At 41.8% G+C, this 25,805-nt stretch overlaps 3 protein-coding genes across 7 annotated transcripts; 1 reads left to right on the top strand and 2 right to left on the bottom strand.

Moving 5' to 3' along the window:
* Positions 1-141: 141 nt before the first annotated feature.
* Positions 142-2,308, top strand: cetn2 (centrin, EF-hand protein, 2). Of its 2 annotated transcripts, none has more exons than XM_043258054.1 (5): positions 142-264; positions 709-867; positions 989-1,117; positions 1,201-1,338; positions 1,425-2,308. In XM_043258054.1, the coding sequence occupies exons 1-5, from the start codon at positions 262-264 to the stop codon at positions 1,512-1,514; spliced, it is 519 nt and encodes a 172-aa protein (XP_043113989.1). In that variant the 5' UTR covers positions 142-261; the 3' UTR covers positions 1,515-2,308. The 2 variants fall into 2 exon arrangements, with proteins under 2 accessions (XP_043113989.1, XP_043113990.1); XM_043258055.1 differs by lacking the exon at positions 142-264 and adding an exon at positions 290-613.
* A 140-nt stretch (positions 2,309-2,448) lies between these two features.
* On the bottom strand, positions 2,449-8,412 carry gcna (germ cell nuclear acidic peptidase). The gene is made up of 13 exons (XM_043258056.1): positions 8,280-8,412; positions 7,427-7,577; positions 7,169-7,337; positions 7,026-7,092; positions 6,727-6,776; positions 6,581-6,647; positions 6,419-6,495; positions 5,459-5,830; positions 4,726-4,891; positions 4,503-4,653; positions 3,354-3,489; positions 3,075-3,279; positions 2,449-2,979 (listed from the first exon to the last, which is right to left on the bottom strand). Exons 1-13 carry the CDS (start codon positions 8,282-8,284, stop codon positions 2,748-2,750), a joined length of 1,848 nt encoding a protein of 615 aa, XP_043113991.1. The 5' UTR covers positions 8,285-8,412; the 3' UTR covers positions 2,449-2,747.
* An 874-nt stretch (positions 8,413-9,286) lies between these two features.
* On the bottom strand, positions 9,287-22,673 carry ogt.1 (O-linked N-acetylglucosamine (GlcNAc) transferase, tandem duplicate 1). Of its 4 annotated transcripts, XR_006252548.1 has the most exons (23): positions 22,239-22,673; positions 20,614-20,794; positions 20,119-20,362; positions 19,483-19,551; positions 16,113-16,229; positions 15,953-16,032; positions 15,675-15,870; positions 15,374-15,514; positions 15,168-15,268; positions 14,922-15,075; positions 14,730-14,831; positions 14,465-14,644; positions 14,190-14,348; positions 14,008-14,097; positions 13,788-13,913; positions 13,199-13,369; positions 13,003-13,119; positions 12,752-12,916; positions 11,693-11,845; positions 10,722-10,974; positions 10,494-10,617; positions 9,626-10,408; positions 9,287-9,423 (listed from the first exon to the last, which is right to left on the bottom strand). XR_006252548.1 is itself a non-coding variant. In XM_043257566.1 (22 exons), the coding sequence occupies exons 1-22, from the start codon at positions 22,273-22,275 to the stop codon at positions 10,228-10,230; spliced, it is 3,141 nt and encodes a 1,046-aa protein (XP_043113501.1). In that variant the 5' UTR covers positions 22,276-22,673; the 3' UTR covers positions 9,287-10,227. The 4 variants fall into 4 exon arrangements, 3 of the variants coding, with proteins under 3 accessions (XP_043113501.1, XP_043113503.1, XP_043113504.1); XM_043257566.1 differs by having other exon boundaries at positions 9,287-10,408; XM_043257568.1 differs by having other exon boundaries at positions 9,287-10,408; positions 20,614-20,764.
* Between the last annotated feature and the right edge of the window lie 3,132 nt (positions 22,674-25,805).

The following is a 25,805-nucleotide window of genomic DNA, read 5'->3' as shown; positions in this document are numbered from 1 at the left end:
CCAAATTACAAATCTTACTTTAGCGAATGGTCTTAATAAAATTGTGCGGAAGTTACTAACTGGAGCGTCTGGGAGCGTATTATTATTCATGAGCCAAGGTTAGCCACAGATAACACTCTCTATACGACTCCACTGCCGACGTCTTCCTTTCAGCCAATCAGATTGATCTACTGTCCCATCGTCACAAAACGTAATTAATATTCATGAGCAAAGCCTTCGCTATAGTATTATTCTCCACTTGCTGGTCTACTCCCGGTTAAGATGGTGAGTCACGACGAACGCTACAATGTCGTGATTTGTGCTCTGTATGCTTTTTTATTTTATTTTTTTTATTTTTTGCTTTCATTTAAAATGATGCCACTCTCTTTTTAGCGAACCTGTAACTGCTATTTCACCGAAACAATTCTCATTCCGCTTGGTGTTATCGTTACCTACGTAATCATGCGTTATTGCTAGCGGTCTTTCCTTCCCATAGGAAATGTAAATAGAGAGAAAATCGTGAGGGGATTTAGGAGTGAATTTACAACCACGGCTAAATAAATGCTAGCGTACAGCCCGCTTATTCTCTATTTTGCCAGCTTGGTTTATACATTACGCGGACTGTCAAATTTAGGTTTGCGTTATGTCTCGTATTCTTCATTTAAACAGTAACGTTCACTGCACTGGCGCGCAACTTTTGCTTTAATAATTCTGTTCTGTATAACGCAGGCCACTAGTCCCAAAAGACCGTCGTTGGGGGCAGTAGCCCCTCGCAAAAAAGCCAATCCAAAGCCTGAGCTGACAGAGGAGCAAAGGCAGGAGATCAGGGAGGCGTTTGAGCTCTTTGACACCGATGGCTCTGGTTATATTGAGGTGAAGGAGTTAAAGGTGAGATATAATGAACAGCTGGAGTTTATATGCCACTGTCAGCCACGTAGGTGCATTATAAAGCGCTATATCCGTTCATGATGTGCATATGTCAAGCTTATAATGAGGAACTGTGCTCCAGGTGGCCATGAGAGCTTTGGGGTTTGAGCCTAAAAAGGAGGAAATCAAGAAAATGATCGCAGAGGTCGATAAGGACGCTACTGGAAAGATCTCTTTCAGTGATTTCATGACAGTGATGACGCAAAAAATGGTAAGAACGAACATCAAGCATACATTTCATTGAATGAAAAATTGAGCTATTACATCAGGGTGACTTATCACTGTAACCTTAAGGCCGAAAAGGACTCCAAGGAAGAAATTCTCAAGGCGTTTCGACTCTTCGACGACGACGAGACCGGAAAAATATCTTTCCGGAACCTAAAGAGAGTGGCCAAGGAACTCGGGGAAAACCTCACCGACGAGGAGCTGCAGGTAAAAGAGCACCCGCTCGAGATCTGTGACAGACGACGGATTGGAGAACACTGATCTTCCGTGTGTGTGTGTGTGGCTGTCTTTAGGAAATGATCGATGAGGCAGACAGAGACGGCGACGGAGAAGTCAACCAGCAGGAATTTCTTCGCATCATGAAGAAAACGAGTTTGTACTGAATGTTATCAGAAGCAGAGGAGTGTGTAAAATATTCATTTCTATGTCAACATTTTCAAGGTTTTTTTGTTTTAATTTGACGATTTTTCCGTTTTATGCACAGTACCATTCCAAAACCTTGATGCCTGTCGACCCCATCGGGTCCTCACAGATCCGCGTGGGTCTGCCAAATAGCAAACGTCAGTTGTTTACACTATATATTCTTATCAGTCAAAATATAAACGGTAGCATCTAACACACGTTTGTAGTTATTGAGTCGGTACGCGCTGAAATATTTTGTCACAACATGGGTAAATCTCACACAGACTTTCATGACAGCTCATTTTCATGGACCCAATTAACATAAAAACACTGCCATTAGGTTAAAGTAACTATTACGATAACGAGAATGTATTTAAAAGTTATAAAGAGAAAGTAAAACCCCTGATAGCTTTCTTTCGCAGATTCACTCACATAGCTGTACTTTATGTTTCTGCCTTATATTACTGGTGAAATAGTCGAGAGCCCTGTTGAATGATTATTATATTGAAGTTTACAATCGTTCGGTTGACTTTAGCATCAGTGTGCTTCACTGCGCTTTCAGGGACGTCTGTACTACAGCCCTTCTCTGTGCCTCAGCTTCTTTGAAGGAGATTTCTGCAGTTTCAGTAAACACATACTGTGATCACGTGCTTGTGTTCCCCCCGTTTCCTTTATGCACCGTCTACCTTCAAATTTGTTTCAGATGTTTTGTATTTAAGTATACTTCAGATGCTATTTAAGTAGTATTTAACAAAATAAATTGTATCGAGCAGCCGATTTGTGTTTTATTGCCTCTCTTGATTCCCCGTTTGACTTATTTGGAATCGAACTATTCTTTGCATTTGCTTAAGATATATAATTAGGGGCAAATTAATACTTTTATGCAGCAAGGAGAGGCTTGAGGCGTGTTTTAGATTCAGTAACATGCACCGAATAAAGATGAAAGAAAAAAAAAAGAACGTAATAACCCAGTTGTTTATTCTAAAGGGAAAAAAAACAAGTAAAACACATAACCGGCACGACAATCACAAATATAAAAAAAGAACACATATATCCCTGCAAGAAGTACACAAACATGAAAATGGCTCGTATATCATATCATAGGGATTTATGGCCTTTAACCATAAATAAAACCACTTCACAGTATAACAGAAGAACAAAGCTGAGAGTAATGCGGCAGTCGGGATGGTTTGAGGTATTTGGGACTCGTGAGATCAGCTCTGACTGAGACGTGTTTTACTGGCGAAGTCGGCGCTGAGTTTGCGCATGACCTCGGCGTGACTCTGACCCGCCAGTTCCTGTCTCGCCGAGCCGTAGTTCTCCTTCACGAAGGCGGCGAAGGGTGTGGGCGCCCGCGGCTTGGAGGGAGTCAACAAAACCAGCCGCCCGGTGCAAAGAGCGCACACAAACTTTGTGGTGTCCAGAGATTTGGAGTGCCGGCCGATCCTGTGAGGGACAGGATTTGAGGTTTACGGTTCAAAGGAGTGGTCACATCATTCAATTAAACTACAGTTGAAAGTTCTTGCAAAAAATTGACTCACGTGTTCTTGCAGCGGTTACACTGATACTGGAACTTGTAGTTGATGTCGTAACTGTGGCAGCGGGAAACCATCGGCAGCTCAGGATGAGCCAACATGGCTTTACGGGCATAGAGCCTCCAGAACGGCCCGTGCCCGTCACGAACGTTGTTTATTAGCCATGTGGCAGCGTGACACATTTCATGGACTAACGTATCTCGTAACCGATCTGTAATTGGAATCACATGGTTTATCTCGGAGTGTCGCGAGCTCTGGAGGAGTGTAACACCGTAATGGCAATACCTGCAGAGTCACACACTTTGACGGACAGCTCAATGCGGGCGTATCGTTTCCCAGTGCCACGCTCCTGGCCCGAGATGCAATATCCTGCCGTCTTGCGCATCTTCTTGTTCCATGTGACAGACATGTCGGTGGGAAGCTGAGGGGTTGGGATTTATAGTGAGTTACTTTACTTTCTTTTTTCCATTAAAAACACTTTTAGGACTAAACTTTACTTGTGCTCAAAGCATCCTAGGTGCACGTGACTTCTTTTTGTTATTAAGTTATTCATTTAACAACTTTACTACTACCTTAACTTATTAGCAGGCAAATCAGGAGTTTATTGAAGCAAAAGTTTAGTTAGTGGTTTGTTAATAGCGAGAATTGGACCTTGAAATAAAGTGTGACTAAAAACACAATAATACTGGCTCCTCACAATATTAAGTGAAATAATTGGTCTGCTCAAGAAACTGAGCGTTATTTAAAACATTACTACCTGTACTGCAGAACCTCAGGTAAGTGGTCCAAGGTGGTGCTCCGGTTCACTAACCATCATTCTTTTGAACAAGTTCTTTAGTTAAACTAGTTGAACCAGTTGACTAAATCGGACTAAATCTAAGACGGTTCATGTCGTCATATACGTCGAGTCAGAGCCGGAACTCGTCGCATACGAGCGTTGCAGGAAGTCAGTTATTTAGGTAACAATTTTAAAAGTAGAAATATCTTTGTTACAAAATCCCATCGATCTGTAATAAACCCCCAAAGGCGTAAAGGTTAGTTTAACGATGCAGTATTTGCAGATATATCCGAATATCAGAGCTTCAAAATCATGGCCACCATCCATCCATCCATCCATTCATTTTTGGGTAAACTATTCCTTTAAGGTTGTAGATTATAGGTAAAATAATGTAAATAAATCATGTCATTTTATAAGACCTCCATATATCATCAGTATTTGATATAAGAAAGTACCTACATCTTTGATGGCCTGAGGGTGAGAAAATTAACAGCAGATTTTCATTGATAACTATTTATTGGAAGTCTACAGAATTTCTCACCTGCTCCATCATCTACTAAGTAAACAAAATGGTACATTAAAACAAATTGTAACCCTATAGATCAGCAAATCTTATGGAGATGCTTGCCTGATGGAATTAAAGGTTTGGCTTGTACCTTACTGTCAAACACACTGGTGTTGTAGAGCTGGTAGAGTTTGTTGGTGAGCTCCTCTTTGTTCTGTTTGAAGCTGCGGCAGTACGGCGATCCAGGTACAGACAGACACTGCAGAAAGCAGCCTGGAGTTTTACACACCACCACCACCACCCTGATGAAATAAACAACGGGACACGAATGTCAAAATCCAAATGCGGTCTTCAGAGAAGCTCTTGGGCAGTACCTGCTGCTGGGTGGAGCTCTGGGCTCGGTGTGGCTCACTGCTCTGCTGCTGGGCGTCTGCTGCACTGGGGTGTGGGATGTGGATGATCCTTTAACCGGTGCTTGGATAGTATTTTTCTTACCCACGGCAGATGGTGTGGACAGACAAGGAGGTCGATGTTTGGATTCTACGTGGAGAACAAAAAATCTGCAGTTTTTCTTCAAATTTGGGCACAATTAATAAAGCCGTTCTTCCTCTAGTTTCCGTTATTTTACGCCATTTTCTGTCAGTAATAGTAGTAGATATTTAATGCTTTAGGCTAAGGCTATCTTAGGTTGCTATCACGTCAAAGACAATAAAAAGCAGCAAACTACCTAAAATGACTGCACTTTAGGACAGTTTTTCTACATGCATTAAAAGCTGGACAGTCCAATAAAATGTGTCTAACAGAAAGGGGAACCTAGGAGAACGTGTATCGAGTAGGGTCTTCAAAAATGCATGAGGCGGTCTGTACGAGCTGCGTGACATCTGGTAAACACCACTTGATCAAATCCAGTTTTAAAAGAAATTAAATATCCATTTGAAATTTCTGGATTCATTTTATTATTTTTACAGGTGCATTGATTTGATATAATGATTAATAACAGGTGTGAACTCTGAAGGAGGACATTACTGAGTAAAAACAGTTGTTTCAATGACAAACAACTTGTAAACTGTGTTTCTGTTCGTCTGGCCCTCTAAACAAGACTGAAACCGTGTGGGCTGTACCTGGAGGTGGCCTCGGGCTGCGCCTGCGTTCTGCCTCCTATGCTCTGATTTTGCCTGACCCGGTCCAGTAAGGACTGGAACTCCTCCTCAGAGCTGCACGTGTCCTCAGGACCGGTCTGCGTCGTCACGGTGACTGCCGGGGGGACAGCACAGGGCTTTGCGGGCTCCCGTCTGCCTGCACTCGTGACGTGATGTTCCTCAGACGCTGGGCGGCTGTGTCTGGACCTCCAGGTGCTTTGGATAACGACGTCACTTTCATCATCAGTGTCGCTCAAGAAAACAGGAGAATCACAGAGAGATGGGGGCCGCTTCTCTGTCTTCTGGGCTGCTTTAGGACTTCTAGCAGCCTTGGCTTTCCCTGTGCAGAGACAAAACTTGCTGCATACACCTTTTTTTTAAAACAAAATCAACACACACCATGATCTATCAGAGCAACCAAGTGTGTTTTGTCCATTTATACTTTATATTGATAAACTGAATACAGAATGCTTGTTCTAAATAAAGGGATTTTTATAATGTATTAATAAGAACTTAATTTTGCTAGTGATAATTGAAGATGAATATGCATAGAACTGAAACAGCTTTGATTCTTTTGATTACAAATTTTGCATTTTTAATGTAAAAACAAAACCTGGGCTGCAATGACTTGCATATGAGCCATAAATGCCTGATGTATGAAATACAACACGTAAAACAACACATGCAACATACATATTTTGTGCATATGTTCTATACATTTTGTATACATAAGCTTGCATATGTTTTTGATGTGTATGGTATTTAATGGTTACCATCACAAAAAACCTTTGCTGACCTAAAATTAATTTCCCCCCAAGAATACAAACCTTTTCTTACGGTTAGTCATGATGATTACGTTATAAAAAGGAACATGAATTTATAATAATCATGTGCACAGATAAATCAATTAATAATAAATGCACAATACCTTTATGAACGGAAGGCTTCCTCTCAATGACAAAATCATCATCAGATGACATGCTGTCCACTATGAAGCGTTTCAAACTGAGGGACGAAATATAAAGCTGACGGTCAACAGTAACGGTGAGAGACGGAAAAACTAGCTTAATGCAAATAACATGACACTGACCTGTCATCACTGCTGACCACAGAATGCGACTGGACTTTAGCCTTTGGAGTTTTTACTCTATTTAAAACTAGAAAAAATACAAATGTTAAAAACGGCGGCATCAAAATCGGTAATCTGTTTTAAAATCGGTCAATAAAAGGACTTACATGTTTCAAATTCATCATCGCTGTCTGAAGACAGAACTGGAATCGGTTCTCTAGGGGGGAAAAAGTTATTTAGGTCACGTCAGGGTGTATCATTTTAATCATACGTTAGAAAAATCATATTTTTGGACACCCTCTTCTTCAATCAGGCATGCATTTTTAGTGTACAAATAAATGCATGCCCAATATTTTATTTATCAGTCCTATCACTTTATATAACTCCACTAAGACTGTAAGGATATGATCCCTGAGACTCGCGGCAGCTGAAAATGTATAAAATGTCTAATTTATGAACTTCTCACCTTAGTTTCTGGGGAGCTGATGCTGCAGACTTGATTGTAGATTTGGGTGTAGCCTTTGCAGCAAGAACTAGAAAAAAATATCAAAAATCATTGATAATGTAAGAACGCATGCAAGCACGAAGTGTTCCTCAACCCAAACTCACATCGATCAAAGTCCTCATCATCTGAGGTCGACAGTACGTGCTTTTCTTTAGACCGGTTCTCTTTCCCCGAGCCGTCGGTGTCAGACAGCAGCTGTCTGTGCGCTGGATCTGTGCTGGGCTCAAAACTGCCCAGAGCTGGACGTCTGTTCTTCTTCAAGCTCCTCCGCAGCTGAAACAACGGCGAGAGAAAGGCTCTAATCAGCCATCTCCAGACGAGTCTGAGGTCAATTATGCATACGTTCAATATAAGTATCACACCTTCTCTTCAGCTTCATCGAGACCACCATCTCTGTCCCAGCCCAGCTTTTCGGAGACTCTCTGAAACAACGATACAGTGCCGGGATCCATAACCACACGAACGTTTGGAAAACTAAGCAACTTCACTCTCCTGATGCCACAGATGCAAAGCCTAATCACGAGAGGGAAAAAATTAAATGCATTTAAACATACAATGCTGAACTGAACTAATGCAACGGAGTCTACGTTATACAAAGAATTTTCATCTGTTTACATTAGAACAGGTTAAAATGACAAAATAATAAAATACATACAAAAAAAATTTAATTGCAGTGCTATAAAACAATACTATAAAAACACTAACTATATATTACCTCAGAAATGATTGAAGCTAGATTTTAGCTTGAAGCAAACTAAATAAAAATGTTCAGAACAACATAAACTATGCTTAAACTGCACCGCTGTAGTACAATGTAGAACAATAATTATCTAAAAGTATAACAGATGACAACGTTTGTAAAGGTTTAATGTCGTCAAACTATAATCCTGTCCTACACAGTTTAGCTCGGACCTGCTCGCCGCACACTGGCCTGAAGCTTTCTAGTAAGACTTTTATTAGCTTGTTAAGGTGTGTTTAATTAAGACTGAAGGGGGACTGGACACCCATGACACTCCATGTATTATTATATATACAAACCCGTTCATCACTTTGCAATAAAATAAATATATAACCTAAACTGGTTATATTTTGAGCGTTTTTGTGCCGGCAATAATCAGACTTCTAACTTAACGTTAAACAAGCGACCTTACGTCACACACTTGCTAACGAACTGAAATTTAGCTTTAGCCGAAATATTTTATTTATTCAACATACCTCATAAAACTGTACGTGCTATACAGCGTGAAAAGCAGCACTTTAAATCACCAGCTCTCTGCGCGACTGCGTAACAGAGTTCAAATTTCCCAAACCGGAACTTGCCATCTGAGAGAGGGAAAACAACTTCCGGTGTTACAACGTAGTATAGTTTAGTTCCACTGGGTGGCGCTTTATGTGAAATAAAGACAGTTGGTCATAAAATAAACTGGTGACGCTAGTTGAGGTGTTTAATCTCTTCTTCTGAGATCTCGAGAGATTTAATGTCTTTTATTTCAGTTGATTTCATGCTATGGCCGGAAGTTGGTTGTAGTTATGTTTCTGCTCATTCTCAAAGCTACTTTCTCAAAAACATGCAACGATTTCTGTGGTTTAATTGAAATCAGTATGTTACCCTTAGAATCCGTTTTAGTGTGTAGAAAGTGTTATTTAAATAAAGGTGAGTTTGACTTGATTTAATGTAATTCAAAGAGGAAATAAAAATAAAAGAAGTTGAAGTCGAAAAAAGAAGAGAAAAAAAACAAAGATGAAGACGTTGATGACATTGAAGATGTCAAAGAAAAACTGAACTGAAGATGCTGAACATGAAGTTGAAGTCAAACTGAAGAAAACCAAAGTTAGAAGTAAAAAAAAAAGTCACAAGAACTCATTAAGAATTCAAAGCTGAAGAAAGAGGAAAAGAAATAAAAAAGAACAAGAAAAAGTTTAAAAGGAAATACTGAAAAATTCAGTTGTTTAAATTTAAAAAAAGGAAGACATTGAAATCAAAAACAAGGAGAGAAGAAAGTCAACAAGCAAGATCAGTTCAAGTAAATTATTTTAATAATGCCCTATGTCATCTTAAGTCATTTTTATTTCAGTCTCCAGTATTAGATCTCATTTAATCACTGCATAAAATAAGTCTGTAAATAACCAGTCTACACTAAAATTAATGTGAAAAGAGCCCATTATGATCAGCAATACCGTGCCAGTGATGACACTTGCATCATTTTCGAAAACAGCACAAATTGATTTAGCATTTCTTTATTGAACTGAATACAGCGATTAAATTTACAGTGGGTGCACATCACAGTTCAGTCAGCAACAAGACACCCTGCACAACGTAACAGCAGTATAGATCACAATAACCAGTATGCGTTAGCTCCTAAAAAAAAAAAAATAGAAAAAGAAATGAAAAAGAAAAACAAAACCGCAGCCAAGTACGTGCAACTCTTTTCAAGGTTTGCCACATCTCTTTATTTCAGTTTATGTAAAGAGCCTTGCGGAATTGACACTGACAGTGCATAAATAAAACGAGTTAATAGGAAGACAGTGTACAAAACCAAAACATCTTAGAACATACTTACCTAGACCTTTCCTGGTAAAATCATAAAAAAAAAAGAAAGAAAAATCAGGAGTCAGTACTTGAGCAGTTTGCAGGCCTTCTGTCGGTTTAGCGCGTTCACATTGCATGTTCTGAAAAAAGAGGACATTTTCTCTATCGATAGCATACAGAAATGTTGGCAAAAATCGGTGATCCGAGGTATGCGTCCATCACTCAGACTGAGGTCATGATGACAGAAAGCTAAAATAGGTAAAGCACAACCTAACTAAAAAAAAAAGCCCCTATTTGTGATGATTATTACGTTTATATTTTCTCAATTATTGTAAGACTGACCCATCTCATTTAAGACCCCACTTTTTTCATGAAGTCCACTTCAGTTACAGAAAAGTCCTTCAGAAGCAGAGAAACAAACAAAACGAAAGTGGAGCCGACCGACATCAATATAGACGATGGGAAAGGGGGAGGAGTCTCAGTGGAGCAGCTTTGTGCGTCCTGCCGTCCAATCTGGCTCGTGGAAACAAAAGCCGGCTGGGATCATAGTCACGGTGCTCACCTGGGGGCTCCATAGAGTCTCTGTGACTATCACATACTGGGGGACGGGGGACATGCAGGGACAAGCTTAGCCTAGGTGCTCTCGCTGCTCTCCAGAGCCTGCATTTTGACCAGGGGCTCAGGTTTGCCTCCGGCGGCGTAATGCTCCCACATCTGCAGGTAGAGTCTCTCCAGGTCCAAGGTGTACTGCTTGGTGTTGAAGAGCGGGCTGCAGATGCGCTGCTTCCACACGCGGGCGCGAACCTTCTTCAGGCTGAGCCGAACCGACAAACAAATGTGTTTCAGGGATCTTAAACATGCCTCGTTTTGAAAGCGCAAAATGACTAAAAGGAACTTACAACTCCATGTCAGTGCCGAGCTTCACAGCAACATCTTCATACTCCTGACGGCTCTGGGCGATGAGCTCAGGGCAGCCAAGACAGGTGAGCTGAGAGGCGGCGACCCGCGAGGCCAGGGTCTCTCCTACACAAGACATCAGGATGTCAGGGCAAGTGAAACTGTGATCGTGGATGGACAAATGAATCGTATAATATTAGGAGTGCTAGGGCATCCTTTTGTATTTTTACCTGGCATAGTAACCATGGGGGTCCCAGCCCACAGCACATCCATGCCTGTGGTGTGTCCGTTACAGAGAGGCGTGTCCAGGCACACATCCGCCAGCTGTCCGCGTCTCACATGCTCCTCTTTGGGAGCCACGGGGGAGAAGATGATGCGAGAGGCAGGCAGGCCCAGGTTCTGAGCGTACTGTTGGATATTAGGCTCACCCACAGCCGGGAAGCGCAGCAGCCAGAGCACACTGTTGGGCACACGCTTCAGGATCTGCGTAACAGAGCACAGCGAGTAGAGCTACCAGACGACGCGCTTCACAATGAGATATGAGCCGCTTTAAAAGAAACGATTCAACTATGACTCTGATATAATTCAACGTTTTGAGTCATTGCAAAAACATTTACAGAACTCTCTGTTACGTGCACAGCTGCTCACCTCATTTTTAAGTGTTAAAAAAAAGATTGAATATTTCATTGTGTTCATTTCGTGAAACTAAGCAGTACTTAAGAAAAGTAAAAAAAGCTCTGTCTGACTGTCATTCAAAGCAGCTTCTAAATCTACTCTCCAACAAAGGCTTTCAGAACTACTTGAAAAATAAAATATATCTTAATAAATATAAAGATTAATAAATATATAAGAACTTTGGTAACCAAACGGTTACTGACTGCCACTGATTTGTTGGGTTTTTGTTTTTTTCCATACTAAGTCAAAGGGGACCGAACTCAAGTTCACTCGCCAGAGAGACATTCTTCAAAATCTTTGCATTCGCCAGAAGAAATTATACAGATTTGGAACAATGCAAGGATGAGTAAATGAAAAAAAAAATTTATATATTTGGTTGAACATTTTGTATTGCTATAATGCCAGTAGTATTCGTAAATGTACATATACTCTTTCTCTACGGACCCAGATATCATATGTTTGTCAAGTCTAATAAAGTCAAGTCAGATAAACAAGAAAAATAAAATAAATAGAATTCTATTCTTACATTGGCCCACATCTGCAGCGTGGGAGGGTCAATCTTATAGAGCTGGTTGAAGTTACAATAGACAATGGAGTCTTCAGGGAGGCCATATTGCGAACGGGTGGTCACCACAATTGTTCTGGGAACTTCTTCTCCTGTTGCAGCTTTGTTGTTAATCTAAACAGAAATATTAAGAAACATGAGTTAACAGCTTAGGTACCGAAAAGACAAGCATATGCCCTATAACTGTTTCGCCCATTCCTAGAAACCTTTCAACTTTTCCGCCACCATGTTTGTGCCACCTATAGCAGTGGTGTGAAGGCCCAAGTGTAGGGGAAATGGCTATTGCACATCCTGTCTCAAAGCGTGCTATTCTCAGCCAGCTTGTGTGTGCCATACCTGCAAGGCTACAGTCCCAGATACTATAACCTCCTCCACTGTAAAAATCTGAAAAACAACAACATGTGGTAATGCACTGGCTCGGCCTACTACGAAATGGTCTTTTTGCCCGATTTTCAAGATGATCGAAGGAGGAAACTGAAGTCATCATGATCATTTCACCACCAGTCTGAAATTAAGAAATTAAGTCTCTCGTGCAAACACAAATGGCACAAAGGCAAATACAGCCACCTTCACACCACTAAATCTCCATGAATTACACATCGTCGATGTGGGCACGACAGAGGAGTCATTGACCACAGAAGACCATATTCAGTTTCATCATTAACCAGGCCGTGATATTGCGAGTGTGATTCACCTAATATTCCATTCACCGCTTATGTAATGGAATATTAATTTATACATTCACTGGTCAAAACTTTGTAAAATTAAGTAAACTGTGTAAATGTAACCCTCTTTCTCAGAATGAAGGCTTAACCAGAAAAATTATGGGCACGTAAATGTGGTCAACTATGCACCGATTTGTCATGCGAAGAATGATGGACGGGACTAAAGCTCCGTCTGAAAGCAAGCCAAGACCCCACAGCCAGGGAGAACCCGATTTTTTAAAGCAGTCGAGCTAATGAAATTGCAGTGAAATCAGCCAAGTGAAATTGAGTGATGAGATCAACGCTGAGGGCCTACCTGAGTGGTAGCCAGGCCATTGCTGACCGTAAAGCCATTGATGGTGACCTGGATCTGGCCCTGGTTGATCATGTTAATGATGGCCTCAGCGGCTGTGTTCATAGGGATGACGGGCATGGAGAGGGCCCCGTTACTGTCAGTGGACTCTTGTCCGTCACATTCCATCTTAAAGTAGGAAAATACAAAAGGAACATTAGCATATCTGTTTAACAGGGTAATGAATGCACTAAAGCTTTGCTTTCTTCACTGACCTTTACAATTTTGATATCTGGCAGGCTTTCCAGGAAGGCTTTCAGATCGATGCCATTCAGTACGATGCGATTGTCAAATATATGGCCATTTGACTTGAAGTCTATCACTGCTTTTTTCTGTTAGGCAAAAAGAAACACATGTGCCTCCTCCTTTGTAATAGATTTTTTTTTGAGGTAATTAGAGACTGAATCTTACCTTGAGGTGAGGGAACATATTGGCATGATCTCCAATGAAGAAAGTGTTTGGCATGTAGGCCATTTTCTCAGAGTACTGCTCTGCAACTTCAAAAGGAGACGTCTCCTTATCAGTGATAATGTAGTCCATGAAAGGAGCTCCACTGGTGCCTGGGTATCCAAGCCACATGGCCTAGGGTAGTAGAAAAAATAGATCTTCATATAATATCTAAAGTATATGCTACCATTTAAAAGTTGGCTTCAGTAATATTAAGAAATGACAATTTCATTCATAAAGGCTGTCACAAAAAGTATAATATTCGTTGAATTAAAAAAAAAAAAATCCACACTCGAATGCGAAAGCACAGTAATTATAAACAACAACTAAAAAAAGGAAAAAAAGAAAAAGAAAAAAGTAAAAATAACATGTTTCTTGAGCAGCAAATAGTCATATTAGAATGATTGTGGCAATGATCTTTCCATAACAGGAATAAATTTAGGTTCCTAAACATTGCCAACTTCTGCACCCGTTTCATCACACAACCAACTATAGAACATGAACTAAACATTTTAATGTAGATTTTCTTTAAGCTGGGCTCTCGAATGCTTACCTGAATGGCTGCAGGGCGCAATGCAAAAAGCTCATTGCGTGCTCCTTTAGTATAACCATTCATGTTGACCAGGATGTGGACTCCATCTTGATGAATCCTGTCTGCTGCCTTTCCGTTACAGGGGATCTACGAACACAGGTCACATGATGAAATCAAAACAGACCCCCAAATGGAGAAAGAAAATGACATACAAGCCTGCGTTATGTACACAAATACTCACCTGTGAAAGGTCAATGAAATGATGAGCCTCTGCCATGACTTTAACTCTGAAGTTGGTGCTGTCATCAGGGCTGAGAGCATAGCAAAACACCTGTAAAAATATGACAGTGTGAGACCACCAACTCAATATAATCTGCTCTACAGAAAGATCTATATATCACCACTGCATTACAGACTCATCACCTCGAACTTCTCAGAGTTGTGCATGCCAGGGATGGACTGCATCAGGTGGGAAGTGGGATGGTTGCCAAAATCAGAGCTAACGTAACCCACACGCAAACGGCCTCCACTGGTTTTCAAGTCCTTTGGATGCTCATAGGCAGGTTTATGAAGAGCATTGATCTATAGAACCGGCAAAGTACATGGAATGACTATAGGAACAACTTTCACAAAAAAAATAAGTTACAAAACCGAAAATGCAGCAGAACAGAGCAGAATGAAAATATGTTTTTACAAACCTTATCCAGACACAAGTTGCCATGTCTCTCTGCAATCGCCTTTCGAAAACCGTGAGAGAGAGGGTAGAGCATGCTGTGATGGGGATGCACAGATGGCAGACGGTTCTTGTCCAGTTGATCAGCCACAATGCTCACTAGCTTCTTCATGCGCTCATCGTAGTCAGTCCAGTCACATACAATCTGAGGAAGAGAGCACAGTAGGACGTCACACAAAGATTCCCATCAGAGCGCACAGTGAAAACACGCACTTAAGACGCTTACATACCTGTAGACAGTGAGCCAGGTTACAATAAGCATCAGGGAAGTCAGGCTTGAGCTTCAGGGCAGTGCGGTACGATGCAATCGCTTCAGGTATGTTCCCAGAATCCTTTAATTGGAGAAGAATGCAATTTGAAATGCTAATTAAAACTAAAAACCACCGAAAGGAAATTCATTCTCCACGTTTCTAGGTTCCTACCTTGTGTATTGAAGCCAAGTTACTGTGAGCATCTGCAAAAGCGGGGTTGATCTGTATGGCTCGAGTGTAGCACTGCAGCGCCCCCTGAACATCCTGCATCTCTTTCAGAGTGTTGCCCATGTTAGAGTAAGCATCAGCAAATGTGGGGCTGATTCTGCACAGTGGTTGAGTACAAAGAGACAGTGAGACTTTGAGAGACATTGACACAAAAAGACTCTAGAATGTAGCTAAAAAACAAAAACATGCCTGATTGCCTCCTTATAGTGCATGAGAGCTTCCTGAAGTTTCCCCTGCTGCTGCAGGACACTGGCCAGGTTTGAATGGGCAGCAGCAAATTCAGGGAACACCTTTAATAAATAAGTAGCAAAATTAAGATACATGAAAGAAAACATCTCAATTAATAGATTAAAGAGGTATATGTATTTTTAGGAGGACTTCACTGGTCCCCTTACCTCCAGAGCTTTCCTGTACAGCTGCACAGCTTCCTCGATGTTGCCTTGCTCACGCTTGATGTTGGCCAGATTGTTAAGTGAGTCGGCATGAGTCGGGCACAGACGCAGCGCAGTGTTGTAACACTCTTCAGCTTCAGAAACCTAAAAGGAAACATGCTAGTCAGCAGACAATACATCTCTTGATTGACCTGTGAATTTAGTAGGCAAACTTGAGCCCCTTTCTATAGGAATCTATGCAGTTGGGAATTTTATGGGAGGCAGAATCGGACTGACGCTCAAAAACATAAATTTAGGTTCTCACATTGCCCTTCTCCTTCAGTGCATTAGCGAGATTGCAGTATGCATCAGGAAAGTGTGGCTGCAGCTCAATGGCACGACGGTAAGTATCAATGGCCAGGTCAATCAATCCCTGCTCATAATACACACACGCCAGGTTTCCATGAACAACAGCGTGGTTGGGGCTCAGGCTGAGGGCACGCAGATAGCCAGCAACAGCTCTGCAAGGGAAAAACGACATGTATCAGAATGGTGGAAGAAAGCTTCGAGTCCAAATATACTGGCAGAGGAAGGAACTGTTACCTGTCAAAAATACGAGCCTCTTTCAGAACATTGCCCAAGTTGATGTAAGCGTCCAAAAAGTTTGGGTCCAGGGTCACTGCCTGCAACCCACAGAATAGATCATTATAATAATTCATTCATTTACCACCATTGCCCAAAGTGTGACTTATCGCCAACCAACCTTCTCAAAATGATGTATGGCCAGCCAGATCTCCCCCTGGGCATTGAACACACAGCCCAGGTTACTCCAGGCCACGGCAAAGTTTGGCTGGGTTTCAATTGCCTTCAGGTAACAAGCCTTTAACAGGTTAACAGTAAAAAAACAGGAGGAAGAAGAGGTAGAAAGAAGAACAGAGTAGACAGAGGAGGGGTTGTAAAAGTAAAGAAATCAAAAGATCAAATAAAAAGGAAGAAAGAACAAAAAGGGCAGAAAGAAAAAGAGTTAGTCTCCAATCTCACGAAAAGCAAAAAGTGAGCCTACAGCATGGGCTCGCGTGCGCAAATATCTGCCGCGCTAAGCTGCACACTTTTCCTACGCTGCGCAAATCCAACCAACACCTATACTCCGACTTACATTCTTCAGTTATGTGCTTTTAAATAAACTAAAAAACACTTTGTACCTAAATGTTGCACTTAACACTAAACTACAAAAACACAGAAGTGCCAAGTCAGCTTTAGATCAATGACATCACACTATCTCAGTAATATACTTCACAACCTTAAATGCAAGTGCGGCGTGCAGGTGGAGGTCCCTGTAATGCAAGCGCAAAATGCCACGCAGGCAACCCACAGCGTGGTTGCCGCTTGCGCCGTTCGCGCGCGCGCCCATATTCGTTCGCCTGCGTCAACGCCAGCTCAGGGTGCAGACAGCAGACCTGGAGCGATTTCACTCCCCACCAGACTGGCACACAAAATTATAAAACCCCTTTACTCTTTGGGGCCTTCGACTGGAGTGGGTTCCCACGGCCAAATCCATTTTTAAGGGCTAACTGTTGGAGAGTAATACATGAATTAGGGATACTGTGTGATGGTCGTTGCCAATGGTGTCATGTTTACTGGGTGCCATGCTAGCAGGGAGGGCATACAGGTCTGCAACCCGCCAGCCGGGGGTCGAGGGGAGGGGGAGTGCGGTTCAAGCGCGCGTCTTTTGGTCGCGGTTTTGTCGCTGCGCAGCCCTTGCGTCGCTGCAGACTCACAGCGCATCATCTGCTCAGCAGAACGCTGCAACTCCAAATAAAGAAGAAAAAATAAATCATAATCCAAATGAACAGGAAAAAAATAATCAACAAGTAAGAGAGTTAGAGGGTTCTTACTGTGCTTTCGTTTGCTTACAGCATCGAATCCATTTCTCTTTTTAATTTACTTGGGCATTACATTTCTCTTTTGCTTTAATTTACTAGTTTTTTTTCTCTTGCTTTTTTGTTCTTCAAAGGAAGCCACAAGACAGAAGAACTCAGGCATTGGACTAAGGTGTTTTTCTTTCTGTTTTGTTACAAACCCGTTACCATATTTTTGGACTTTGTCTGGGGGGGCGGCCGCAGCTGGAAGAGGAGAAGACTGATGCTGCCCTAGTGTTCCTGTCCACCGGACCGCACCTACGCAGGAATAGTGTCACCCACCTGAAACCTTCTAAATAACAATATCAGTTGTGGAAAAACCAAAAGAGACAAAATAAGAAAACAAGAGCGTTAGTAAAAGTTTGCAATCAAGACATTTCATATGGACATCAAAACTTGTATTGACAAAGCAAAACAAGTAAAACGAAACAAACCAAAAAAAAAAAAAAAGGAAAAGAATTACACAATCACCTAACATCAGTTTAAACCCATGCAATGAAAGGATTTTACATTTTCAGAAACAGGAATATGTTCGCAAGGGGTCGAGAGCGAAGAAAGGCTTTAAGATGAGATTTACGCACAGGTTCAAACTTTTCATTACCGTGTCACATTTTCAAATACAGGTACAGGAGGGAGGCCAACTGGCTTGATCTTACCCAAACGAACTGATCACATTGCTCTGGGAATATTAATAATCATAACATACAAGGGGGAAGAAATGTAATAGATGATTCTTTTCTTCTTTGTTTACATGGTTTAATACCTTGTTTGCTTTATCCTGTCCTGCCTTCTTGACTCCTGGCCAATGGATATGGGAAAAAGTCTGGGGTTTAAAGACTTCATAATCATCTAGAAGCCTCCACAGCTCTGAAATAAAGAGGTCATCGCTTGTGTTGCGCCAGTATAATTTTCTCTCTCTATCATGATCTCTGACGCGTGCAGTGGAGTGCAAAAAGCGATCTGTCTGCCTGGCACAGCCCAGGGCTTACACACAGTGTTAGAAAAACAAACCCTCCCGAACCCTCTAAGCCGTAAAAATAGGGGGGTGTAAATTGAACTGTGGGGGACAAGGGCCGATATGATTCGAGGTTGTACTCGATCGCACTATGGTGCCCTTACAAAGCATCTGTTGGCTTGACTGAGGGGTCAGGCAGACAGTTCGACGCGCGCACACTCCACAGGCCCTAAGCAAGCGCGCGGGGGGTTAGGAGCGACAGAGCTGGTGGGGGACCGCCGGCCCCTAGTACTCTTCCCCACCCCGCCCCCCTGAGGCACCAAATAAGAGGGCTTCTAACCAACAGGAGGAGAACTCTCTATCAAAACAAACTCCCCAAAGACCCACTGAAACCAAAACTGGCCACGCTGCCTCAAAGACGGCATTTATTGAGCATTGTAATGCTGGGGAAGCAAATCCAAAATGACAGCTCAAGTGCCACGGCTTTTCGACTTTTAAAGGGAATCAATTGTTTCACATAACGAAAAGGACCCGAAATGCATGGTTAGGGTTAGAAGCCATCTTATTTTTTGCATAGCAAAGACCACTATCTTCATCAGTCCATTTATTACTCCAAGACCGAGCCAGCGAAATCCCTCCAAGAGTCTACAGGGAAAAAAAGCATGCCAAACTGCAGCATGTGTTTTAGGACCCCGTTTGGTGTAAGACACAGAAGAGCCCAGCCTTTCTTCCTTTGTGTGGGGGCGAGCGGGGCTGGCCTGACCAGGAAGAAGCAGTGTTTATAGACTGAAAGCAGCACTGGAGTGAGAGAGGGCAAAAAGAAGGGGTGGACAGAAGGGGTGTGTCTCTAATCTAGCCATCCAAATGAACAAAACAAAAAAGTGTGAGAAGAGGGTAAAGGGGTCTTAACCTTGCTGAATTTAAACAGATAAAAAAAGAGAGATAATTTGCTTTTGACTAGGTAGGTGAGATGCAGGTGACCTGGTGGCTCTAGGTACACTCTGCTCTAGCTGAACGTTCAGGCTAGACCTGAAGGATGGTAAAGTGTGCTGACAGGGGGGGGATAAAATGAGCAGCACACTCGAGTGCGCTGACAAGAACTTATTGAATAAAAAAAAAAAAACAAGCCTTACACTCACTCCCAAAGTACAAGAATGGCTAGGTGTCTGACAGGGGATTATGGCCTAAAGCTATGATTTTAAAAGAAAAAAAAAAAAATCATTATGTAAACGTGCAAGGGCCGACATGTTTAAACATACCTTTGCCTCTTCAAGGCGCCCAAGCGCTTTAAGCAGGTTACCCAAGTCACTGCGTACACAATACAGATCCTGTAACAAAAGATAAGAGAAATTAAACAACTACCAACTGATGAACAGAATATTTACAACTCATTTTAGACATTGTTAGAGATACTAAACTGAAGCAGCCTTGTGAACAAAGTGCTGGTCACTAAGGTCCAAACTGTCTAAAACCCTGCAAACTTCCTGATATTGTTCATCCTTTCTTTATTATACATATTCATACACATTATACATAACTTTAATTTTTAAGGGTCAAAGTCATTGTTTAGGCTTCTTGCAAGCATTTGAAATAATGATGGTTACATAATAAAAATAAAATATTGGAATAATACCCAGGACCCCCTGGTCCCCTTGAAGGTCAAGTTATTTTATTTTCTATATATATAGCACCAGATCAGAAATCACTTAAGGTTACCTTTCCTATCAAACAGGTCTATACCTCATCCTTTTATAAACAAACTAAATTATTTAGATGACAGCATGTCATTTCTGTCTCAGTCTCTCACACGCACACGAGCACACTACCACCAGAGGACGGAGCGTGCACGCCAGAAAATACTGCGACTTTCTGAGACTTTTCTTGGCTTAACTCACAGGATTATACTGGAGAGCAGAGACATATGCTTGAACTGCTCCCTCCATGTCCCCCGCTGCCACCAAAGCTGCTGCCAGGTTGATGTATCCATCGATGAAGTCCGGTTTGAGACGGAGTGCGTGGCGGTAGTGCTCAATGGCCTCCTGAAGTTGACCCCGTTCCTTGTAAACATTGCCCAGGTTAGAGTAGGCCTCAGCCAGCATGGGGTTCTGCTTAATGGCCAGCGTGCTAAAGTGGGCAGACCTGCAGAATTAAGAGAATTAAAATTTAGAAAAGAGAATGAGACCGTTCCCCTGAAGAAATGACCCAGGTTATTTGCAATATAAATGTTTATAGAGGAACTGACAGAAATACACACCCTTCATTAAAAATATATATTACAATAAGACAGGACTGAGAGAACAGCCTCAGAAACACCAAACCACCAATCCTTCTTCCCAAAGATAAGCAGCAAAGCAGACTCCTTGAAGACAGAGCAAAGGTGCTCATCTCACCTGTCAAGCCTGCGACACTGGAAGTGGATAGAGGAGAGCAGCAGCAGTACGCCAGTATTATCCGGCTCCTGCCTCCACAGCTGCATACAGTGGCGCTCAGCTGCCTCAAAATCTCCTGACTGATATTCACGGTGTGCCAGCTCTGCCAACCCTTGGAAGGAAAGCATACGTTTGGTTGGTTCTGAAGCACCAACGCAACCCAAAGGAGGGGGAAAACAACATGTTAGAAGAAATGGAAATGAGGTAAAAAAATAAAAATAAAAAAAAATAAAAAATTTAAAAACAGACAAGAACAGTGGTGCTGTTTTAGAAATTACCACTATAGTGTGGAATCGTGTTTATGCTGTTAACATAAATTTATCAACCGTCACTACAAAAGAGAACTGCAAACTTTCCAAAACTAGCACTCAAAGTTCCTGTAATGATGACTTTTCATGTACTGCCATCAAAAAAAAAAATAATAATAATATATATATATATATATATATATATATATATATATATATATATATATATATATATATATAAATTTTCTGAAATGTAAATAGAAACTCAACAACTAATGATTAAAAATGACTGAAATAACTGCATTGATAATTTTTTTGAATTAATTAATAATTGAAATAAAAGTTAGAAATCTAAAATCCAAACAAAGGAATGAATCAGGATGAAAATGAAAAACAGAGATGAGGTTTGGCATGAGTGAGTATGATGTGATATGAATTGTGCAAAAGACAGATGAACAAGTTTTAAAGACTAGTTTCCTTTTGATTCAAGAGGAGGAGGTTAAATTAGGCGACAGGAAGAATTATTTGCTTTAAATTAATATAAATCCAACATGGTCACAAAACCAATTAATTCCACTTTGTAACAAAACAGTATCTGACTTAGAGCATTTTGGGAAATGAAGTGCTCAGCATCTGACATTAAATTAAACTTTACTATATAGCCTATACAGCAATATAATCTTTCCAAATGAAACAATCAATATTAACACCATTAAATGTTTCTAAAAAATTACCCACATTATGTATATTACACGACATTAAACAAATTCTCAAAGTAAAAATGAAGTATGTAAAATTACAATCGTTGTATTCTTTTTTTTTTATTATTCCATTACATTTCGATGTTAAATTCAAGTTACTGAATTACAACTTCTTAGCCATCTCCTTTTGAATTAACTACGAATGGCGCACAACCTTGATCTAAACACTCTTACTGTTAAATATTAAGAAACATGACGTGTTAGAAATATTAAAATATACACAATTTAAAAAAGCCCGTCCTTTAGGCAATTATACACGAGGAGGCTGGACACCTCATTCACCGTCCCTGTAAAAGTTAGTCAACAACACTAGACTCGTACAAATGAGGAAAGAAAATGATACTTCAATATTATTAACGTTAATGAGGCTGAAATAACGTTAGTTGATTCACTACGTGTCTAGAAATAATCTACTTCAACAACAGTTTACTCATGGCACGCATGCAAAGAGATCAGTACTACAGAGCTACTACACCTGTCAAAAACCAACTAAACATTAAATCGAGAAAAGATGAAGATCATCGTCGAAGATCGGCGTTTCTATTTCAAGCCAAACCTTCATTAATCTCGTGTTTACCTGTGCTATCAGCCACGTTCCCCACCGAGCTCGCCATCTCTCCTTCACTCTTTACCGAATCCTGTGCAGCGGCGGACAGTGTGACGATTTAAGATGAGATGCAAATATAAAGGTCTCAAATTTATTTCATAAATGTAAAACTAGGTTCGCGTATTGTTGCAAGAAACCGCTGAAATCTTCGGTAAATAGCCTGCGGTCTTCCTGCTGCTAAGCTAACACTACAGACAAATTTACAGAGTCTGACGCGCCAGGAAAACGCCTTCACTTATGTTTTCTCGACGTTACTTGCTCTAAGAATATTTATATCTTAAAGTATTAAACCTCAAATCGACATTGGTACTAAAATTGGCGAATTTACGTTCGATACTTTCACCGCTGCGGTATTTTTAGCTAACAATAGCTTTCCAGTCGCCACCGAAATGGCGGATGTGACCGGGACTTTTTTTTCGAAGAGGAGAGGCAGGAATGCTAACAAAATAGGTCCATAGAAAAAATAAATGCGTACGTTTTTTCCAAAAAATTCTCGTATAAGCATGTTTCGATAATTTAATGGTAGTCATGTATATACTAGATACGAAAAATACGAAAGTTTTTCGTCTATATCGGTTTTCCAAATCCAAGAAAGAAATGGTTGTGTATGGCGTAATCTAAAATTAGACTGTTATTTGGCTTTATGTGCTGTATCAGTACTGTAGCGCTCAGATGGGTGCGGATGAATACTGTTTTAGGCGGGAACTGTTTCTACTAAACACCGAATATATCGCCACACTTTAAACATCTGATTAATTACAGTAAATGAAGAAAATAATTCATTTTCTGAAAACGTGTGTTAAATATACAAATGTGTCATTATCTAATTAAATATGTATTAATGTGAATACATTCCTATACAGAAATCTTAACATTAAACAAATTCAATTTCAAAATGTATGCTTTGATTCTCCTAACATTTTAGATTTTTAGGATCTCCTTCAAAAGCTCAATCATTTTGAAAACACAGCCAAAAAATAAACACGCAATATTTTTGTAGATTTAGGAATAAAATATATAAAAATAAATTATGAATAAACCTGAAAGAAGTCTGAAAGAAGATGCAAATAGGTGAGAGTTGCATTTAAATAATTTCAATGGGAAAATGATTAAAGGTGGTAAGCCTTGTGACATTCAGATCTCAAAACATAAATAAATATTATTGTGACAATACTTGTATTTTTTACTTTGTACTTTGGATTGAAATTAAATTAATAAATTAAAAATATATTGTTAATTTTCTTGTACCTTCATTGCTTATCAAATTAAATGCAGACACAACACATTCTTTCAGCCGTTTTGTATTTTCTGCAAACTTTTGAATTTTACTCCTTGTTTGTTACCAGGGTGTTGATAGTCAGCAGGAAGTGGCACCTAAAGTTCGGGGCTCGTAGGACTGGCTCCAACGTCAGCGCTGCCTTGATCTTTCTGAAGGCTTCCTCTGCAGCAGGTTTCCATGTCACTTTTTCAGGCTGCCTCTTCCTGGTCAGATCTGTCAGCCCACCAGCCCCAAGAAGGCTCGTACCTGGGTCTTGGTGTGACCTGAAAACCCAGGTACTTGGCTTCAGTCAGCTCCAGATGACATCGGGGGTTGGCTGTGAGTCCAGCTTATCGGGGGTATCAGAATGAATGACGACATACATTGCCGCGTATGCTTGATGTGGCCGTAGGACGATGTCCATCATTTGCTGAGATGTTGCTGAGGCCCCGTGAAGACCGGAGGGAAGGGTCCAGTACTGCCAGTGGCCACTGGGGGTAGAGAAGGCAGTTTTTGCTTTGGCAGGTTCAGAGAGAGGCACCTGCTAGTAGCCCTTAGACAGGTCAAGTCTCAAAATGTACCGAGCCCTTCCCTGTTGGTCCAGCAACTCGTCCACTTCGGCGAACAGCCGATAAGTGACAGGGCGTTTAGGACAGTGTAAGGGCTAGGTCGCCAGAAATGTGCAGGCTGCAGTGGGGACGAGGACCATCACCATATATCTGGGCTGGTTGTAGTGGTGTTGCTGTGCTTGTTGAGCCTTGCACATGTGTTCCCGGACTAATGGCATGACCCGGTCAATTCGCTCTCTCATCTCCTTTACATGCTCAACGATGGTGTGGTGGGCTGCCGGCTGCTGTTCCAATGCCTTCTTGGTGACATCCAGGAGGCCTCGGGGCTGCTCCAAGGGGGTGAAGCCAGTTGAGGCCTGGGGGACTTGAAGAGCACGTCACATCCTGCCTGTTCTCTGCGACCACACATCGAAGTATTTGCTTGAGTGTTTGATTAAAGCACTCCACAAGTCCGTCAGTCTGTGGATGGTACACAGTTGTCCTCAACTGCTTCACCTTCAGTAGCTGGAAGAGGTCAGCCATTAGCCGGGATATGAATGGGGTATCCTGGTCAGTCAGAATCTCGGTCGGGAGGAAGAGCTCCCTGGAAATGGTTTTGGCCTTGGCCTTCCTTAGGGGCACTGCTTCAGGGTAACGGGTGGCGTTGTCCATGATGACGAGAATGTGTTCATGTCCCCAGACGGACTTCGGCAACGGCCCTACAAGGTTCATTCTGATGCACTCAAAGGGCAGCTCGATGATGGGCAGTGGAATCAGCGTGCTGGGGGGAGGAGTTTGCGGAGAGGTGAGCTGACACGTGGGGCAGGTTTGACAAAACCGTTTTACTTCGGCCTCCAGGCTGGGCTAGTGGACCATGTGTTGACACGTGTTGGTGAACCCCAGACTGCTGGGCGACCGTCAGTATTTCTCTCTGCAGTTCCGTGTAGTTTACAGCTGCCTCATGGGGAAGGGAGAAATATGCGTGTTGGACTTTGCCAGCTAAGAGGGGGCCAGCACTTGTGCTCAATCGTCGGGATGCCAGCCCTCGGTGTTAGTGGTGGTCTCAAACATTTGCAGGTACATTTGTAATGTCATCACTGGCGGACATCTTCGGGAGGAGCTGGGTGGCTTGGGTACAGGGGTCAGACAGCAGAACGTGTTGGGCAGTGGTGGTCCGAAGGGCAGCGACCTCCTGCTCCATCTTGCCCTGTCAAGTGGCCAAATGCTCTATGATCTGCTGCTGGTGGATGCTGACCCCGGTGAGCCACAGTAGCACTTCTTCCATGATGGGTGAGGAGCTCTATGCCAACCGGAGAACTGGGGGTGAAACAGGAAAATAAAAGTTTGCACTTCACACTCTTGCCCGCATTCTCCACCAGTGTGGCTGGGTGAAGAAACACCCGGCAAGGAGAGCTCAAATAAACACCTCAGAGGGTGGATTTATTAATAAACAAAAAATAATACGAGTGCTGGTGAATTTCTAAAGAAATGGTAGGTGCTGCAGTGCTCTCCCGTCTTCTTTCGTCTTTGTGGTGCAGTGGGTCCATGCCGTTAGGTGGTGGCTGATCGGTCACACGCTGCTGTCTAAAAGATACAAGAGAAGGGATGTTACTGCAAGCTTGTGTGGAGTTAATGCTCATCCCACCTGTCTCGTGGTGTCATATAGCCAGAGGGAAATGAGGAGCAGCTGCGACTGATCAGCCGCCGATGGGTGTCTCCAGGTGCTCCTCA

This window comes from Puntigrus tetrazona, chromosome 14, assembly GCF_018831695.1.
Source record: "Puntigrus tetrazona isolate hp1 chromosome 14, ASM1883169v1, whole genome shotgun sequence".
In the NCBI taxonomy this organism is placed as follows: domain Eukaryota; kingdom Metazoa; phylum Chordata; class Actinopteri; order Cypriniformes; family Cyprinidae; genus Puntigrus; species Puntigrus tetrazona.
This window is presented reverse-complemented; position numbering and strand designations above follow the sequence as displayed.

Excerpts from the sequence above, each read along its gene's own strand:
- ogt.1 (XM_043257566.1), bottom strand. The coding sequence starts at position 22,275 with ATGGCGAGCTCGGTGGGGAACGTGGCTGATAGCACAG. Across the intron at positions 15,269-15,373 it reads TGTACAGGAAAGCTCTGGAG|GTGTTCCCTGAATTTGCTGC; the intron begins GTAAGGGGACCA and ends TATTTATTAAAG. Across the intron at positions 14,098-14,189 it reads ACAACTCTGAGAAGTTCGAG|GTGTTTTGCTATGCTCTCAG; the intron begins GTGATGAGTCTG and ends ATATTTTTACAG.
- cetn2 (XM_043258054.1), top strand. Across the intron at positions 868-988 it reads TTGAGGTGAAGGAGTTAAAG|GTGGCCATGAGAGCTTTGGG; the intron begins GTGAGATATAAT and ends ACTGTGCTCCAG. Across the intron at positions 1,118-1,200 it reads CAGTGATGACGCAAAAAATG|GCCGAAAAGGACTCCAAGGA; the intron begins GTAAGAACGAAC and ends TGTAACCTTAAG.
- gcna (XM_043258056.1), bottom strand. Across the intron at positions 7,338-7,426 it reads TCGATGAAGCTGAAGAGAAG|CTGCGGAGGAGCTTGAAGAA; the intron begins GTGTGATACTTA and ends CCGTTGTTTCAG. Across the intron at positions 2,980-3,074 it reads TGTAACCGCTGCAAGAACAC|GATCGGCCGGCACTCCAAAT; the intron begins GTGAGTCAATTT and ends TGTCCCTCACAG.